The 18611-nt window shown below is 41.7% G+C and overlaps 2 protein-coding genes across 4 annotated transcripts in view; both read left to right on the forward strand.

The window, feature by feature from the left end:
• The first annotated feature begins 6940 nt into the window (after positions 1-6940).
• Positions 6941-17734, forward strand: LOC123508423 (regulator of telomere elongation helicase 1 homolog). Its single transcript, XM_045262161.1, has 19 exons — positions 6941-7253; positions 7587-7779; positions 8097-8188; positions 8741-8869; positions 9321-9518; positions 9903-10016; positions 10340-10474; positions 10796-10930; positions 11073-11216; positions 11431-11555; positions 12125-12215; positions 12367-12482; positions 12916-13078; positions 13175-13294; positions 13650-13784; positions 13988-14230; positions 14336-14947; positions 15211-15355; positions 16323-17734. Exons 1-19 carry the CDS (start codon positions 7152-7154, stop codon positions 16394-16396), a joined length of 3066 nt encoding a protein of 1021 aa, XP_045118096.1. The 5' UTR covers positions 6941-7151; the 3' UTR covers positions 16397-17734.
• A 423-nt stretch (positions 17735-18157) lies between these two features.
• Positions 18158-18611, forward strand: part of LOC123508210 (PH and SEC7 domain-containing protein-like) — a 35482-nt gene continuing 35028 nt past the window's right edge. Inside the window, exon 1 of one of the 3 annotated variants that reach the window (XM_045261745.1) lies at positions 18158-18457. In XM_045261745.1, coding sequence (XP_045117680.1) covers positions 18314-18457 — 144 coding nt within the window. In that variant the 5' untranslated portion in view covers positions 18158-18313. The remainder of the gene's footprint in view (positions 18458-18611) is intronic. The other 2 variants (XM_045261746.1, XM_045261747.1) reach the window with 2 other exon arrangements.

Raw genomic sequence — 18611 nt, forward strand, 5'->3', positions numbered from 1 at the left:
TTTTATATCCGCTCCAATCCATGATTCGCATCCATATAAAAGTGTTGACATGAGTGCAGCTTCAAACACACGCTTCTTCACTATATAAGGAATATCATTGTTTTTCTTGATAAAAGAGACAAATTTAAGGACATGTGGCATTTTTAAGTTTGCTTGGATCTTAACGGCAGAGGAAGTGGAGCCATCACTAGTGAAAGGAGACCCAAGGTATACATACATGTTACAGTGTTCGACTACCATACCGTGTACTTCCACACACACACACACACACACACACACACACACACACACACACACACACACACACAGCTTCACCATCTATATAACGAATGACAAGGCAACACACACACACACAAACACACACACACCTGACCTCTCACCAGGAACGGACGTGCTTCAGGCGCTCCCGAGCAGCCCAGGTCAGCCTGTTGCCCTCTCCCCCTCTACCCTACTAGGCCTAAGAAGATGAGTGCAACTTTACAACATTATAGCAAAGGAACATTACTCCGCCACAGGAGAGGAACCGGCTACCCAACAGTGAGTGTTATTCATAAACTCAAAAAACTCGGTATATTCCGGAACCATAGCCGCAGACAAGGCAAGCAAGTGATTAAAAACATTCCTGTGCACACAACACCCAAGAGAGAAGTAACACAAAAGCCAGTGAAACACTATCAACACATTGAAGTGCCTCGACAGTGGTATGACCTCCCCTCGGTACTTCAGTTAACAAAAAACTAGACGAGTTAATCACCGCCGTCTCAACTTACGAGCCTGATGTTGTTGCCATCACTGAAGCCTGGCAGATAGTACCTGAAGAATGTAAAATCACCAACTACCAGCTCTTCCACCACCTCAGGACAGGTAAGAGAGGAGGGGGCTTAGCACTCTACTGCCGTAATAGCCTCCAACCTTCTTTTTTGCCGGTTACACCACCACAAGGAGTTGAAACCTTATGGGTGCGACTGTCTCCTTCCCACCACCCCCGTCACGACGCCTCACTGATACTGTGTTTAGTTTATCACCCGCCCCGTGCCCCTACAGCCACCGCCCTCATAGATCACATTATCGAGAACATGGACGAACAGCGAGCAAGGTATCCCTCTGCCAAAGTTATAGTGTGTGGCGACTTCAATCAACTAGACACTCAAGAACTGGAGCAACAACTCAACATCACACAAGTGATTGATTTCCCTACACACGGCAACAACACCCTGGACCTCATCATGACTGACCTGACTCAACACTATTTACTCCCTCAGGCTCTCCCCCCCTTGAGACGCAGCCCGCACCTCTCCGTCATTTGGAGGCCCACGCCCACCACCACGCACCTCGCCAAACACGACACCAAAACCTACAGGCCACTAACGGACTCAGCAACACGCCTATTCGGACAGTGGATCACCCAACACCATTGGAATGATGTTCTGCAAGAAGAAAACGTTCACAGGAAGTGGGAATGCTTCACTAATACCATCCTGGCAACATACTTCCCACTAAAGACAATGCGAACTCACCCAGCTGATGCCCCGTGGATTACGCCAAGAATAAAACGCCTAATAGAACATCGCAACAAGGCTTTCTACACAAATACTTCGCTGTACAAGACCTTACGCAACAAAGTAATCCAGGAGATCAAGAAAGCGAAAGCTAACCACTAACCAAGCAAACTCCACAACCTAAAACAAACCAATATCAGCAAGTGGTACTAAAAAATTAAGAACCTATGTGGCCTCACCAACTCATCAACACCCATCCCTAGCATCTCACACCTCCCCGCCCAACAAGCTGCTGAGGAGATTAACATTCACCTTTCAGGTATCTGTCAATCCCTTCCACCCCTAGACCTATCCTCCCTCCCGACTTACCTTCCCGCTTCTGCCTCGCTACCCTTAATTCAGGAAAGTGATGTCATTAAATCCATCCTTAAGCTGAAGGCTAAGCGCTCCACCACACCTGTTGACCTTCCCATGCGACTCTACCATGAGTTTGCACCTGAGCTGGCCGTCCCACTCTGTTCTATCATCAATGCCTCCCTATCCCAAAGCCAGTGTCCTGCTGATTGGAAAACAGCGCATGTCACACCAATCCCCAAGACATCTCACCCACAGTCCCTCAACGATATCAGACCAATATCAATCACTCCAATCCCAAGTCTCCTATGCGAAGATTTTATTTCCAAAGTCACTTACTCTCACCTCGCCCCCCACATAGACCCACAACAATACGGCAACGTAAAATCTTCCTCCACCACACACTGCCTCATCAGCCTCCTTGATTTTATTCACAGTAACTTGGATAAACGAAAGACCTCTGTAGCCCTCACCTTTATTGACTTCAAAAAAGCTTTTGATTTAGTGCACCACAACACTGTGATCAACAAAGCCATCAAGCTCCTCCCCCCCAACATCGTGGCATGGCTGGCAAACTTCCTATCTGACAGACAACAGGTAGTCAGGTACCAAGGAGCGGCCTCCACCTCTAAGCCCCTCACTTGCGGCGTCCCCCAAGGGACCAAGCTTGGACCTCTCTGTTTCCTCCTCCTCATCAATGACGCGATGACGGACACTCCATCCAGATGGAAATATGTTGACGACACAACACTAGGCGTCACACTCAACAACACAAACCCAGACTACACTCAACTCCAAGCACTCCTCAACACACTACACACATGGACGACAAACAATCACATCACAATCAACGCAAATAAATCCACAGTCATGCACATAAACACCTCTACTAGTGCTGCTACAGTCCCGCCCCCCCAGGTCTCTATCGGCAACAATTCCCTCCAGGTGGTCAGGTCGGCCAAGCTGCTGGACGTGACCATTGACGACCAGCTCACCTGGAAACTTCACGTCGGCAACCTGGTCAAGTCCGCGACCTACAAACTACACCTTCTCCGGCGACTCAAGACCCTGGGAACCCCCGCTGGTGAGCTGGCAGGAGTGTATTCTTGCTTTATCCTGTCGAAGCTCATATATGCATCCCCTGCATGGTCTAGCTCACTGACCCTCACCCAGCGCAGCCAACTGGAGACAGTACAAAAACGGGCGTGTCGGCTGATCTTGGGAAGCAACTATACCAGCTACCAAGACGCCCTGCACGCCCTGAAGCTCAACACCCTGCAGGACCGCCACGAACTACTCCTGGAACAGATGGGCCGCCGGCTGCTGCACCACCCCCGCCACCGTGACCTCCTCCCCCACTGCACCGCGTCCTCGTACCTCGGTGAGGCACGCCAACACACTCGTGCCCATCAGAGCCAGAACTGACCGCTACAAAAAGAGTGCTGTGCCACCCATGGTACAGGCAATAAACACACACTAACAAACTGCATTCGTTTATTCTTGTATAATATTAAGTTATTCTTGTATAATATTAAGTCTTTAATTCTTTTGTTTTGTTTTGTTTTTCAGTTTGTACAAATACATCCACCCCTTTTCTGTAAATTTTCAGCCTTTGGGCTGCAATGTCTAATAAACCGTATTATTATTATTATTGTTATTATTATTATTACACACACACGCACACACAAAGTAAATCACAATAAATATGGAGAAGGAGAACCAGGGAGGGAAGGTAACTGGGAGGCTCCCGCCATCGTGACGTCACGTCTGGCCCGGTGGGCTGATGACGTCACGGCCTGGCCTGGGTGGGCTTTTTACGTCATGTTGATCATTTTGAAAATGAACCCTCGAAAAAACGCCGCCAGACCCGAATGGTTTACATATTCTGATTTGGCACAAACTTTAACTAACACCAAAAATATAAAGAGATTCCAAGCCCCAATAATATTAAAGGCTTTTCAAAAGAACTATAAATTAATTGTTGGAACCTTGACGTCCCCTTCAGTAAATTTAAATGTACGTCCATTCTCGCTTCAAAGCAACGAAACACACTTTAAAAAATATCAACAGTCTTTTCCAACACTTTACGGTGAGTTAAAACCAGAAATACTCATAAATAATTCACAGGGTTAACAATAAAACTGTTATAGGAACATTAACACCGTTAGGAAACAATTCTACTTGCCACTAATTCCACTGAGAAACACTTTAAAATCTATCAACTGTTTGTTAATAACAATAAGATCTTGAGGCTGGCTCAAACAAAATATTTCCCTAAATGTTCATGAAAATTTGGCGTCAAAAAAACCTTCACAATAACACCAACAACATGATGCGCCCCACACACTCACCGAAAACACTTCAAACACAACGAAATACTTGTACAAAGCAACATGTCTTACTATTCAGCCCAAATAAACTGTCCAGAAATTAAATAAAATAATCTGGGTAGGCTGGAAGTAGGCAAACTAGGCGTATCCAAGATGGCGGTGGGGAAGTGGAAGGATCGACACCCCACCCCCCTTGTACCTCGCTTAAACCTTCACCAAACTTAAACCTGCTCATGGCAGCTGTGTCTGAACGCTTGATATGAAGGGTTAGTGATGTGACTGCATGCTGTGGCAAGACAAGCCTATAATAGTGAGAGATAAGGCAGGTGATGTCGATAGTTAGGGACGAGCCGGTCGCCACTTCAATCGTTTTTAGCAATAGTAAGCTAAATATCACCACAAAAAGATAAATGATAGGTAGATAACATCGAAAATATATACCCAAATAACGAATGATAATGCTTAACCTCCTCACTCTAATATATAAAAATGGCACGGAAAGCATTTGATGATTTATCCTGAGTTATCCCTTGGCTGTGAGGCAGTAAAGCCTGTGTCACTTACTTTGATGACGTAGTTCTGCTTCTGTGGTTGTTTTGTGGCTTCAGCCCAGAAATAAGATGATTTACAGACAGAGAAACACCAACGCTGTCTTCTTATCATGTCACCAGAATTTTAAAAACTCTCATGAAATCCCGTACGTGTCACTTCAATCAGAACCGTTTGAGTGTAGAAATCTTGTTAATGTGTCACTGAAGTCCTAAAAACACTCTTAAAATCCTGTATCAAATTAACCAAAGGTTTTTAAAATGTAGTAGTGGCACTCATCTTCCGCCATCACGATCTTGATCTTGATCTTGATGCTACAGGTGGTTCGGGATCGCTCCAGAGCCAGGCCTTTGGATCGGCTGCTCCTGTAGAGGACAAAAAAGACAAAACAGAAAAAAAAGAAAAAAAGTAGCATTTCTCTTCGTTAATGATCCCTACACCTCGCTCGCCACATTCTTTCTAGATACTCCTTCACAGCCTCCATCATCCTTTCACTCGTCTCTCTACAGTCCCAGCAGCAACACCATCCATTCCCTTCCTGTCTTCTCCACTCTTTCATTCCTATTATGCCCTAATTCACTCAAGATCACTTGCATCATCTCATGCCTGTCTCTTTCATACTTCTCACACTCCAGCATGACATGCTCCACCGTCTCGTCCTCCCCCATGTCACACATCTGGCACACCTTGCTGCGGAACTCGGACCATCTGTAATTCCTTGCATTCACATCCATACACTGTGCCCTCGCTCAGAAGAGAAGACTTCCCTCGTATCACTTTTCATACATCGGGGCCTCTTTCTGTCTGTACTACTCTAAAGTACTCTTTTGTTCCATTTTATTCTTCCATTCACTCAATCCTACATGTTTCACTACTTTGTCAATCTCACTCTTCCACTTTCTTACATCCCACTCTCTGCCTTCCCCATTTCTAATAACCATGCTCCAGTCACTCTCAACATGCCTCCCCTCAATCCGCTGAAAAGCCCACCTAGTTTCCAAGCCACTCTTTACTGCCATCTTGACACAGCTCTTCCCCACCTGCTACTCCTAACATTCCATAGAAACACCTTTCTCACTAGTCTTGCATCGTCCATTCGCTAGCCTTGTACCTCAGCGTTGCCTTTACATGTCTCTCTAAAAGTACTCCAGTCCATGTCCCCCCCTCAGAGCTTCTATCGCTGCATACCGTGGTGCATTCAGTGCCATTCTTGCTACTCTATTCTGTCCTACTTCTAACTTCACTAGTTCATTTTCATTCCACACAATCTTATCCTTACCATACATAATGCTTGGAGCAGCTACGCTCTCCCGGACTTCTCGCAGCACATCATTTTTACTAGCTCTCATCCTTCCTACGCTTCCTAGTCGACCGACCCACTGGTTTACCATGCTTATCTTTTCATTTTTTGCCTTCACACAGCCATTTGAACTCATCCACATCCCCAGATACTTGTATTCATCAGTCTGTTGCACCTCATTCTCTCCCAGTCTCCATACTGAACCTCTTTCATCCTCTGACCTATTCACAATCATCACCTTGCTCTTCTCACTACTATAACTTACTCCAAAGTCTTTCCCATACCCCACTACAGCATTCAGATTCACAGGGTCAGGGGATCCGAGGATGGGTGGCTAGGGGTGGTGTAGCTGTCTGATCAGTGTAGCAAGTTACTATATATTACCTAGCTTATTACTTAAAAAGAAAGTTTGCCATCAGAGTGATATTGACACTACTGCATAGATAGTAGCACAACTTGTCCTGTACTTATATTCTTAGTAATAGTAATGATGTAAGTTGGTTTGAAGTAATGTGAATCTAGCTGGTTCCTCACTGTTGGAAACGCGCACATCATTGAGCAAGTATAACCAATGTGTCTGCCTGTCTCTTTCCTTACATCTGTGAAAAAAACAACAACAAAGAATCGGCCCTGTATGATTACTTTTATCCAGCTGACGACATCAAAAGGCTTGGAACACTAGCTAGTCATTTTAAAATAATAAATATGATAAACTTCAAAGAACGAGTGGTTACGTAGGCATAATATTTACTAAGCGTCAGCAGAACAATACTGTATTTAGTTTAGTGACCCCTTCAATTCTGCGATATGCAATAACTAACAGTATTAATCTTTAAGTAATAATTATATGGAGTGTCTTTGAGAGAGAGAGAGAGAGAGAGAACCCAGACCCAGACCCAGACCAGCTGAGCAATGTGGACTCTGGAGAAGCGCGGGAAGTGAATGTGTCTGACGTAAACAAACCTGTCAGGACTTGTGTGGCAGTATTGTTTTTATTTAACAATGCACTATCCTTGGAGCGTATTGGGTTGATGTGCGTGTCATAATACATACAATAAGATCAATTTTTACGTGTGCAAAGTACGACGGCGGTGTTCCTTGGGTACACCTCACCTCACCATGCCTGAAGTTTTGCTGAATGGAGTGCAAGTGAGGTTTCCTTTTGAGCCTTATGAAGTGCAGACGACATACATGACCAAAGTAATAGAGTGTCTTCAGAATGTGAGTACCTTTCTCATTAGAAAAAAAGAAGAAAAACATTCTCTGGGATATAATTGGTTAGTAGCAGGCTAGACAAATGTATGGCATTAGGGTGAAATGGGGTAATGAAGACCTGCCTTGTGTGTACTGTAGACGTCAGCTCACTCCTCATGTTTTTCACTTTGGTATAGCATCATATCATAAACCAAAAATAGTTGATTCATTATGTAATTGTAATGATAAAAACAAGATGAATCATTGGCTGTGTGACTGATGGGTCCAAATGTACTTAATGGTGAAAGTCTGCTAATAATTAGTGATGCATCTAAACACCAAGACTTTATCCTTGGACAGGGGATAAATGGCATCTTGGAATCTCCTACGGGTACTGGCAAGACACTCTGCCTGCTGTGCTCCTCCCTGGCATGGCTGGAGACCACCAAAGCCAGGTTTGCCGCCATGAGACAAGAGTCCTCCAATGCTCCTACCTCTCTCAGCATGCAGCTTTCGGGTGCCGTGGGCCAGTCCTGGCAGGATGTGAGGATGGGTGAGTGCACACTTATTTAACTAACATATTAATACACACTAGTTGTATTATTGTTTGCTACATTTTTTAAGTAATTTATATGAGATTGTTACATATTACATGAACTAAATTATGTTGTAACATCACTCAGCTGAAGTATTTTCTTACGACATTGAAATTCAGACAACTCTCTCTCTCTCTCTCTCTCTCTCTCTCTCTCTCTCTCTCTCTCTCTCTCTCTCTCTCTCTCTCTCTCTCTCTCTCTCTCTCTCTCTTACTCTTTTTTTTTTCATGCATGTGAGTGTATGAGTATTTTAGTATTGGCATTTTCTTTTCAGCGCCTCCAAAGATTATTTACTCGTCACGCACTCACTCTCAGCTGAGTCAGGCCACCAGTGAACTGAAGAGGACAACCTACAAGTATATGAAGGTAGTTTATTTTATGTGTGAACTTGTTATGCCAATTCCATGATTCTGGACAAAATTTGAATCTGATCTTTGTGAACTGCTGACTAGTGGAGGGAATGGTCAAGTTATTACATCTGATTGTTTGTTATATCCTACGGTTATTAATTAAAGCAAGACCTTTGAAAGAACTCTGGTCGTTGTGTAAGGCAAGGTAACTGGCTCAATAGTAAACATCTAAACCATGGCAGTGCTGAGTAACAAGATCATGGGAAGTAGCACAGGCAGCAAGTCTCATTAACATTCACCGTTTACACCTGCTGTGCTAAATAATATGTTTGTGTTCTTATATTAGTGAAATTTCAGTAACTTTATACTGCATTTGGTGAATTTCAATAATGCTATGACCTTGAAAAAACTTTGAAGGTTTGTTATTTTGGGTTTTCACTCTATGGAGGTTATATTAAAGATTTAGTGAACTATAACAATAATGAATTAAAATATTCCATCCTTATTTACACAAGTAGATATTAGCTGTTATTATTGTTATTATTATTGTGACACTTTTCTCTTGAAGGTAGCAGTGGTGGGCTCCAGAGACCAGATGTGTGTTCATCCTGAGGTGAGCAAGGAGACTAACAACAACAGCAAAGTGTACATGTGCCAGATGAGAGTCAAAGCCAAGACCTGCCACTATTACAACCAGGTGTGTAGTGGAGGCCTTGCCTCCTCCTTCCCAGATTGATCCTTTATCTCTTACTCTTAAGCCTTTCCATTGAGATATTCCTTTCTTTTAAATGCTTTTTTGTGTACTTGCTTGAAGTGGATGAATATTCCAGAAATAGCTTTCAGAAAGAAATGAAAATATTCAAAGATTTGCTTGATTAAAACATTGATATTACATACATTAGTTGGTTTATTTAGATGTTCAGTAATTAGGAGTTATTTTCTTAAATATGCATACATATACACTTTTTATATTTATTAATTTTCCTTGGTTTCATATAATTTGCCAATATGACATCTCCATCTATGTGTGGGAATCTACCTGTTAAATTGTAACACTAAATAAGAAAATACACAGTTACTTTTGTTTCCTTGTGGTTGTTGCATTCTTTCCACATAATCCATCTGAACAACCTCACTTTTCTATTCAGGTTGATAACAAGAAAGATGACCCTGAGTTACGGAAAGACATTCTTGACATAGAGGACTTGGTAAAGATGGGGAAGAAAAGGTCATTCTGCCCTTACTACATGAGCAGAGAACTGAAGAGAGATAGTGACATTATATTCATGCCTTACAACTACCTCCTAGACCCCAAGACACGCAAAGCTCATGGTGTGGAGCTGGAGGTGAGTCCTGGTGGTATCTACAGCTTGTACACCAAAGCCCATAGGTGGTGGATGTGTCTGTATCTTTCTCCCTCAGCCTCATTGTCTTTCCTTTTCTTCCAGGACTTGCTTGGTTGGCTGCCCTGCATGTGATGTCTCTCTCTCTCTTTCTTCTCTCTCTCTCTCTCTCTCTCTCTCTCTCTCTCTCTCTCTCTCTCTCTCTCTCTCTCTCTCTCTCTCTCTCTCTCTCTCTCTCTCTCTCTCTCTCTCTCTCTCTCTCTCTCTCTCTCTCTCTCTCTCTGCATATGATAAGTATACCTCAGTTTAATTTTTCTCCTTTTATGTGTATACTCCCATATAAAGTTTAATCTTGTCTAAGCATTGTGTTTTCCTATCTTTTTTCAGGGTAATATTGTGATTTTTGATGAAGCTCACAATGTAGAAAAGATGTGTGAGGAAGCAGCCTCTCACCAGTTTAGCTCCACAGACCTGGCCCTCTGCATTGATGAAGTAACTCAGGTATGTCATTCTCCCACTCCTGGCTTGTAGAGTCTGTGATTAAGTGATTGGCCATCCTCAGCGTCACTTCTCATAAACAGGAGAAGAAAGCCAATTATCAACCTCTTCAGTAAGTGGCACATTTGTGTACAATGACACCATTTTATTTATATTAGAAAGACTCTATGGAGGTCAGAAGATTAATGGGCACTATCTTCACTATTTTAATCCCCCACATAAGTTTCTGAAGCTGTACAAAATCACCAAATAGTAAGCTGAATGAACATGGAAATGCATCATGGTACTCAAGGGGTTAATATCTCAGTGTGTAATCTTATACTCAGGTAATGAAAAAGATTCAAGAGAACCATGATGCAGGTGATGCTGCTGCTGCTGTTACAGATTCCAGTCAGGATCTGCCAGACTTCTTGGCTAATGACCTCTACACCTTGAAGGCTCTTTTCCTTGAACTAGAAAAGGTATGATTTTTTTTTTTTTCTTATTTCACCTCTGTTCACTCATCTTTCTCTTCTCTAATGTCTTATTGATACCTGTCCTTTATCTGTGTGGTTTTCTTTTAGTTTTGATTATTTTTTAAATGTCTTCACCTTCATGATCTCCCTGATTATCTCCTTTCTTTACTTCCTTTCCAGTCCTCTGGCTTCTTTACATATCCACACTTCAGCTACTTCCATTGTTGCTTTCATTGCCGAACATTCCATTTCTTCATATGCATGTACATACAAGTATATTCTGCCTCACCATCTAATGTTTGGTCAGCTCCACTACATGTTTTCCAGGCAATTGACACCATTCCTCTGCCATCGGATGGGTCTGGAGCATCACATCCTGGAGATTACATGTTTGAGATTCTAGAGAAGGCTGACATCACCCCTAACAAGAAGACTGTCATTGTTGAACTTCTTGAGAAACTAGTAAGGACATTGTGTGTGTGTGTGTGTGTGGGTGTGCATTTAATTGTTCATTTTTGTGGTATTGTTTTATATTTTGCAGAATGTTTTATTTTAGTTCCTTATAGAAGTTGTTCTTAAAGTTTAACATCTTGTCCTTTGTCAGATTCAGTACCTGACAGTGAACAGCTCTTCGCCATTCCAAAGAAAGGGTGCAGGTCTCCAGAAATTTTTGGACCTCATATACATAGTGTACAGTAAAGACTGTTTCTCCCTTGAACAAATGCAATCAGTGAAGAGGAGCTACAAGGTAAGAATCTAAAGTGTCGATCTTGGCTAAATGGTTTGGTAGGAGGTTTATGACAGAAGTTTTGATACATTATTCAAACACTGTATTTAACACAATTTTTAACTATTGTTTACATATGATCTCTTATATTCGTAGAAATTTGCATGGCACATTTTGTATTTGTGTATAAACCAGATCAAGAAATCATTATAGCCACAAGTTTTGAATTGCATAGGTTCATGTGAGTGTTGAGGAGCCCAAGAAGAAGGCAGGGCAGCAGGACGCCTGGCACGTCCCAAAGACTGTCACCTCCAAGAGTGGCCGCGTTATCTCCTATTGGTGTTTTCATCCGGGCTTTGGGTGAGTGAGAGTGAAATATGTATCTTGCTTGAGCTTGTCTGGAATTTCTTGAGTAAGTGACACCTTTGGCATGTGATCATCTTCTCGCTCCCATGCTTGTAGCTAATGTGGTCTTGGAGAATAGTGTGCTTTCTTTTTATTTGCATTTGACATATGTTACTTCTGGAATTCCCTGCCTGTTTCTGTATTTCCATCTTCCTACAACTTGACTTCTTTTAAGAGAGAGGTTTCAAGACATTTGTCCCAGACTTTTGGCTAAATGTATTGATCTTTAAGGGAACTGGCAATCAAGTGGGCTTTATTTATTTATTTTTTTTTATTAATTTATCATTTTTTTTCTCTTTGGCTGGCTTCCCCTCTTGCATAGAAAAATATATATGTAACCTACTTAATGTAAAAAAATGTCTAAGATGTTTGAAGAGTAGAAGCCTACAGTGGTTGTGATTATTGCATTCATCAAAACGGTGAGAATAATAATGGTAATAATAGATACCATATTGTGGTTTATATTGTTTCATAACACCTTGATATTGATTCCTTCTGCTTTACATGCATATTTTGTATTACAGGATGCAGTCTTTGGTGGAGCAGGGTGCCAAGTGTGTCATTCTCACCAGTGGCACCCTCAGCCCACTGGACTCCTTCACCAGTGAATTACAGGTTGGTGGCAGGAAGCTCAGTAACTTTTGCTTGGATTTCTTGGATGTCATCACTGTTATCTCTAAACTGAAGAGAGAGAAAGACTTTGTAGGGAAAATTATTTGTATTGATATATTTTTTTTTTTCTTATTTTTATTGTTTGTTATTCCAGGTGCCATTTCCAGTGCAGCTTGAAAACCCACATATCATCAAGAGACATCAGGTGTGGGCGGGAGTTGTCTGCCACGGCCCAGATGGGATGAATCTCAACTCTTCCTTCAAAAATAGGTGTTTTAATCTATTTATTTATTTATTTATTAGATGTAAGATGTAGGTGTAAGAGGGTAAGCCAAAATAGAAATGAGAGAGAGAGAGAGAGAGAGAGAGAGAGAGAGAGAGCTGTGACTATATTGTGGATAGATGGTGCTCACATTTTGTAGTTCGTTTAGTTCTTAAGAATCCTGCTTGTTAGGTGACTTTCTGATGTTTGTATTTTGCTTATGTTGAATTAAAAGTCAGACTGTAACCACTCACAATTAAGAAAAAGGAAGGAGGATGTGTGTGGCTAGAGTTGACTAGACTTCACTTCATTATCACAGATTTTTCCTTATTCTTTTCTATATGTACATAGTTTATACAAGATTTTGTTTACTGTACTGTATATTTGAAGGTTTCTCTTTGTGTCTGTGTGGTGTTGACCTCATCCCTTCATTACCTGCAGGTCAGACCCTCGATACAAGAGATCATTGGGTCAGACAATCCTGAACCTTGCCCGAGTCATCCCAGATGGCCTCCTGGTCTTCTTTCCCTCATACACTGTTATGAAAGATTGTCAGGAGGATTGGCAGACCTCGGGTGTGTGGAGCCGACTCTCTGAAATCAAGGTGGGTGCTGCAAAAGATACATAAGTGGAATATTTCTGTGCTTTCATTATTAGATTTGCAGATTTTATTGGTATATTTTTTTCTGTTTATTTTCAGCCAATCTTTGTGGAGCCAAAGACAAAAAATGAGTTTCAGATGGCAATGCAAGAGTATTATGAGAAGATCAAAGATCCAGCCTTCACAGGGGCTTGTTTCATGGCTGTCTGCCGGGGAAAGGTGAGTCTGCATTGCTAATACTTAATTGTCAGTTTATTGTACATATTTCTTTTTATATTGTCCCATTCTTCATTTCATTGTTATTGTGCCTCCTTAATGATAAATCTCCACAAGTATTGATATAACAAATAACATCTTCCTATCCTTTTTGAAGATACACTTCTTATATTACAAAGACTTGATGGGTAATTTTCTTTAAATATGAGAATGATAGATTTACTTACGGCCTAAACATTTTCATGTTTCTTCTCTGCCAGTGAAATGAGAATGCATTGTTGATTGGTGTCTCAGCTTACACAAACAATGGTGTTGTCCTGCCTGCCTTTGTATTATACTAATATTGCTCACTTCTCAGGTCTCTGAGGGATTGGACTTTGCAGACTACAATGGACGAGCAGTGATCATCACAGGGCTGCCGTATCCTCCCTTCAAAGACCCCAGAGTTGTCCTCAAGCAGAAGTACCTGGAGGAGGCTCGTACCAGACAAAAAGTGAGTTCTGGGTACAGCTATTTCCATGCAGCATTTACTTCTACCTAAATTTCTGTAACTCAGCAACATTAACAGCATTATAATTAACATCATGACTATCATACATCTCATCCTACTTGGCATAACAAGTGCATTCTGAGAACACAGCTGTTTTTTAGAATGTTTTTTTTTTTATTACTGTGCCTTTCATCTTCATACCTCAGCATGGACTGACTGGCCAGGCATGGTACAACTTGGAAGCCTCCCGTGCTGTCAACCAAGCAGTGGGAAGGGTCATCAGACACAAAGATGACTTCGGGGCCATTGTTCTTTGTGACAGCCGGTTTGCCTCCACACACTTCAAGGGTCAGCTGTCAGCCTGGATACGTCCACACGTCACAAACTACAACAAATTTGGACCCGTCATGAGGGAGATCACGCAGTTCTTCAAGCAGGCACAGATTTTGGTTGGTATTTAGAGATGGTGATGTGGAAAACAGGAAGGATGTAAAAATATGAGATATAATCCTACTACAACTGCCTCTGTCAGTTATCTGTTATTGATTTTTCAGCTGCCATGTCCCAAGGGGACAGAGAAAAAGTGTGCACCGGCCCAAGCTATCCAATATGAAGAGTCCATCCCAGCAGCATCCTACCCAGTCACTGCTCATGCCCTTGAGTCAGTCGGTTCTCGCTCTGTAACCTCACAAAATACTTCCAAACATTCCATTGAGGGTCAGAGTACAGTGAATGCTTTTTCGGAGACTATATCAGACCTCAACTACCCTGCATCCAAGGAGACCAAGGAAGTTGTAAGGAGTGGCAATGAGTCCATATTTACATTATTTGAGCAAGAAGTTAAAGTCAAGCCTCAAGAATTCACCTTCTCTGCCCCTCCTCCTCCTCTACCTGATTATCTTAGCATTAAGATGAATAGCAAACGGAGAAAGATTAAGCTTGTTCCAAGAATGGGAATACCTGTTGAAGGAAGTGAAGGTGTTTCTGAGCATGTTCTGAAGCCACCAAATCCTGAAGCAAGTGTTTCATCAGGTTGTGATAAAGTAGATAAGCACAGCAAGTTGTGCCATCCAACAGAACTTGAAGGCAGCAAAGTGAAAAATACTTCAGAAAAGGAGGAGGAGAAGAAGAGAAAGCTAAAGGCTACAGGAGCATACATCATGGAGGTGAGAAAGTCCTGGATTCTTTGATTGCTTATCATGTAGTATTGCTTAACCATTAACTAAACATGCAGACACCTTTAATGATAGCAATACAAGTGTTATGTAGAAAGACGAGTGTGTGAAAGTTTGAAAATACAGTGTGGGGGTTGAGGGAAAGATTTAGAATGTCATTGTGGTGTGATGAATGATGATTGTGAGTGAGTAGTGATGAACAGTGTTCATTGTATGGTTTGTTTTATTTGGTTTATTTTAACTTTCTTTTTCAGGTGAAAGCTGCAGTATCCAAGGAAAAATATGCAGTGTTCTCATCAACTGTTAAAGAATACAAAACCAAAGGTGATTTTGAGAAATTGCTGAATGTGATGCCAACCATATTTTCAAATGAACCAGCTCAACAGGCTCTCATGAAAAGTAAGTCCAGCAATGCTTTCTTTACATGACTCACTTTCTTTTCTATAACTCTTCAGTATATAACGTACATCATTTGTGGTCTGAAGCGAACACACACACACACAAATTGGATAAGTGTAGATATGGAGAGATGGCCACACGAGCATAAAGCCCAGGCCCTGTAAAACTACAACTAGGTAAATACACACACACACACACACACACACACACACACACACACACACACACACACACACACACACACACACACACACACACACACACACACACACACACACACACACACACACACACACCACTTAGTGTAGTGGTTAGGACGCTCGACTCACAATCGAGAGGGCCGGGTTTGAGTCCCGGAGCGGCGAGGCAAATGGGCAAGCCTCTTAATGTGTGGCCCCTGTTCACCTAGCAGTAAATAGGTACGGGATGTAACTTGAGGGGTTGTGGCCTCGTTTTTCCGGTGTGTGGAGTGTGTTGTGGTCTCAGTCCTACCCGAAGATCGATCTATGAGCTCTGAGCTCGCTCCGTAATGGGAAAGACTGGCTGGGTGACCAGCAGGCGACCGAGGTGAATTACACACACACACACACACACACACACACACACACACACACACACACACACACACACACACACACACACACACACACACACACACACACACACACACAGAGTCTGTTAATGTTTTGCTCCTGGTGTGAAGCAAGTGTATAACTAGACAATGTACTGTAGCTATTTGAAATATTCTTAGTCAACAAAGGGTACAGTGTGGAAGAAGACAAACACCACAATTTGCCTCCATTGGGCCTGGAATTACACCTGGGATCTTCTTGTTTTAGGCCAAGCTGCTATTTCATTAATTTTATTCAATAGAAGCCTTCTTTAGTAATGAGATACTAAGTGAAAACTTGAATCAGATAAAGTAAGTGGACTTGTATTTCATTTTGTTCTCTGTCTCTCTTTTCAGAATTTCAACATTTTCTGAAACCAGAAGATAGAGAAAAGTTTGAAACTTTCATGGCAGATACTCCACAGACATAGATAAGACCATGGTGTGCTCTGTGAGTGGGAGAAGAAATGCACAAAGGACCCACGGTGATGGCAAGAGCCTTGTTATGTTGTGTGCCATGTGTGAGACTGACCACTGAGAGTCTGAGTCTGCTCTGTCTGTCTTCCATGAAAACCTTGGACTGAGGTGGATTTTTATGTAGTACTAGTAGGTAATGTGTGTGTGTGTGTGTGTGTGTGTGTGTGTGTGTGTGTGTGTGTGTGTGTGTGTGTGTGTGTGTGTGTGTGTGTGTGTGTGTGTGTGTGTGTGTGTGTGTGTGTGTGTGTGTGTGTGAGTGTGAGGGGTGCTGTGTTGTTGAGTATATGGCTGGCCTCTCTCTAGTCTTTCTTTCTTGTAACTCTTACCTGCCACTCTCATTTTCATCAATATTACATAATGGTTGGATCTGTTAAGCAAATCTTTCAACTCTGTCATCCATCACTTATCAGTCATTCATGTACAGCTATATTATTAACAATGCCTTGGGTCATCCTCACCAAGCTGGCCCCTGTACCAGTGAACCTTCTTGTGCTGGAATGAAGTGTTTGCTACAAATTACTTTATCATTACACATTCATCAGCCACTTGCCACTCTCATATTCATTATCCATATGTAACTGAACATTCATTTGACTTTCCTGTTCATGCAAACTTTCACTTTTACATGCCCCAATAGAATTTTTCCCCACACACAAGACACCCAAGATGTGCATCATTGTTGTTAATTACTTGTGCTCTTCATGTCCAGAGCCTTTATCAATGTAGTAACTGCTGTAATAGGGTTTCTTCATTCTGTGATACTTGATTTACATACTTAAATTTTGCAGTTTGAGATAGAAAAACCAAGTCTAATAATGATTGCAGTAGTCCAGTGATCTGGTATTTGCTTTATCTGTCATCACAAGACTTGCACAATACAGGCTGGATGTGATCATGTCTGTAAGAATAACACATCACTGGCAGCAATATACAGGCAAAAATCTTGTCATGTGTGTACTGTCAGTTCAAAGTAAGTGTGTTGGCTGTTGTACAGTGAGTTTGCACAAGAATGTATTGCACATCAAAAGGATTCCATCATATGAGTTTGAAAATTGTAATAAATTAATGTTTTAGAGAGACATTGCAGAATGCTTTTGAAATCATTTCAGTGTTTTTGTGTTAGTCTCAGGTTAGAGTTGTTCCAAGCTGGGAACAGTCAGGCAGCTGTGTGTACTTCATTATTTTCTATACTATTACATTTTTTTTTTTTTTCATAATATTGTCATCTTGTTTAATGTACGTACGCCAGAGCTGAGCCTTTGTATTTATATTTTTTAATAAATATTGAAAATATGTCTATCTATCTATCTATCTATCTATCTATCTATATATATATATATATATATATATATATATATATATATATATATATATATATATATATATATATATATATATATATATATATATCTATCTATCTATCTATCTATCTATCTATATATATATATATATATATATATATATATATATATATATATATATATATATATATATATATATATATATATTTATATAATTTCTATTGGTAACAGTAACTCTAATAACATGTCATGTTAAGGATGGTACAGAGTGATATATGAAGTGCTATTTTGGTGTGGGGCGCCGCTCCCCCCGACCTGTCGTCTTGATTTTATTGTTTGTTTACGTGGTGAAGTCCCGGAAGGGTTGGTACTCCGCCCAAAAGTCAATCAGGACTCTTCACACACACTATTTCACTATTTTAAAATAATGAAGTCCTAACATATGACCAGACAGTTCTTGAACATCATTGAGTTGGAGAACAATTGCTGGGCATTGTTGTGATATTTTTTAAGTCTGGCACAAAAGACCCTTCAATGTGGTAGCAGACGAAGCTGAGCGGCCGAGGAAAGATGGCCGCCGTGGTGAAGGATGTGAGGCTCAAGCGAAGTGAAACGTGCGGGTTTGGCTTCTCTATCCTCGGAGGTGCTGGCTCTGAGCTCCCGCCCATCGTCTACGACATCATTGAAGGCTCCCCGGCTGCTGATTCCTGCCAGGTAGTGTGTGGGGCGCGCCGCGCCTCCCGGACTGACGGGGCTTCCTGTTCACTGGACTTACGGAATATTTATTTTGGGTACAGAGTGCAGGGTGAGTCACTTGCCTGACTCCAGTGCCGGAGCCAGGCAGGTGTGGCCAGGGGAAGCTGTGTGA

The sequence above is a fragment of the Portunus trituberculatus genome, chromosome 24 (assembly GCF_017591435.1).
Source record: "Portunus trituberculatus isolate SZX2019 chromosome 24, ASM1759143v1, whole genome shotgun sequence".
Taxonomy (NCBI): Eukaryota; Metazoa; Arthropoda; class Malacostraca; order Decapoda; family Portunidae; genus Portunus; species Portunus trituberculatus.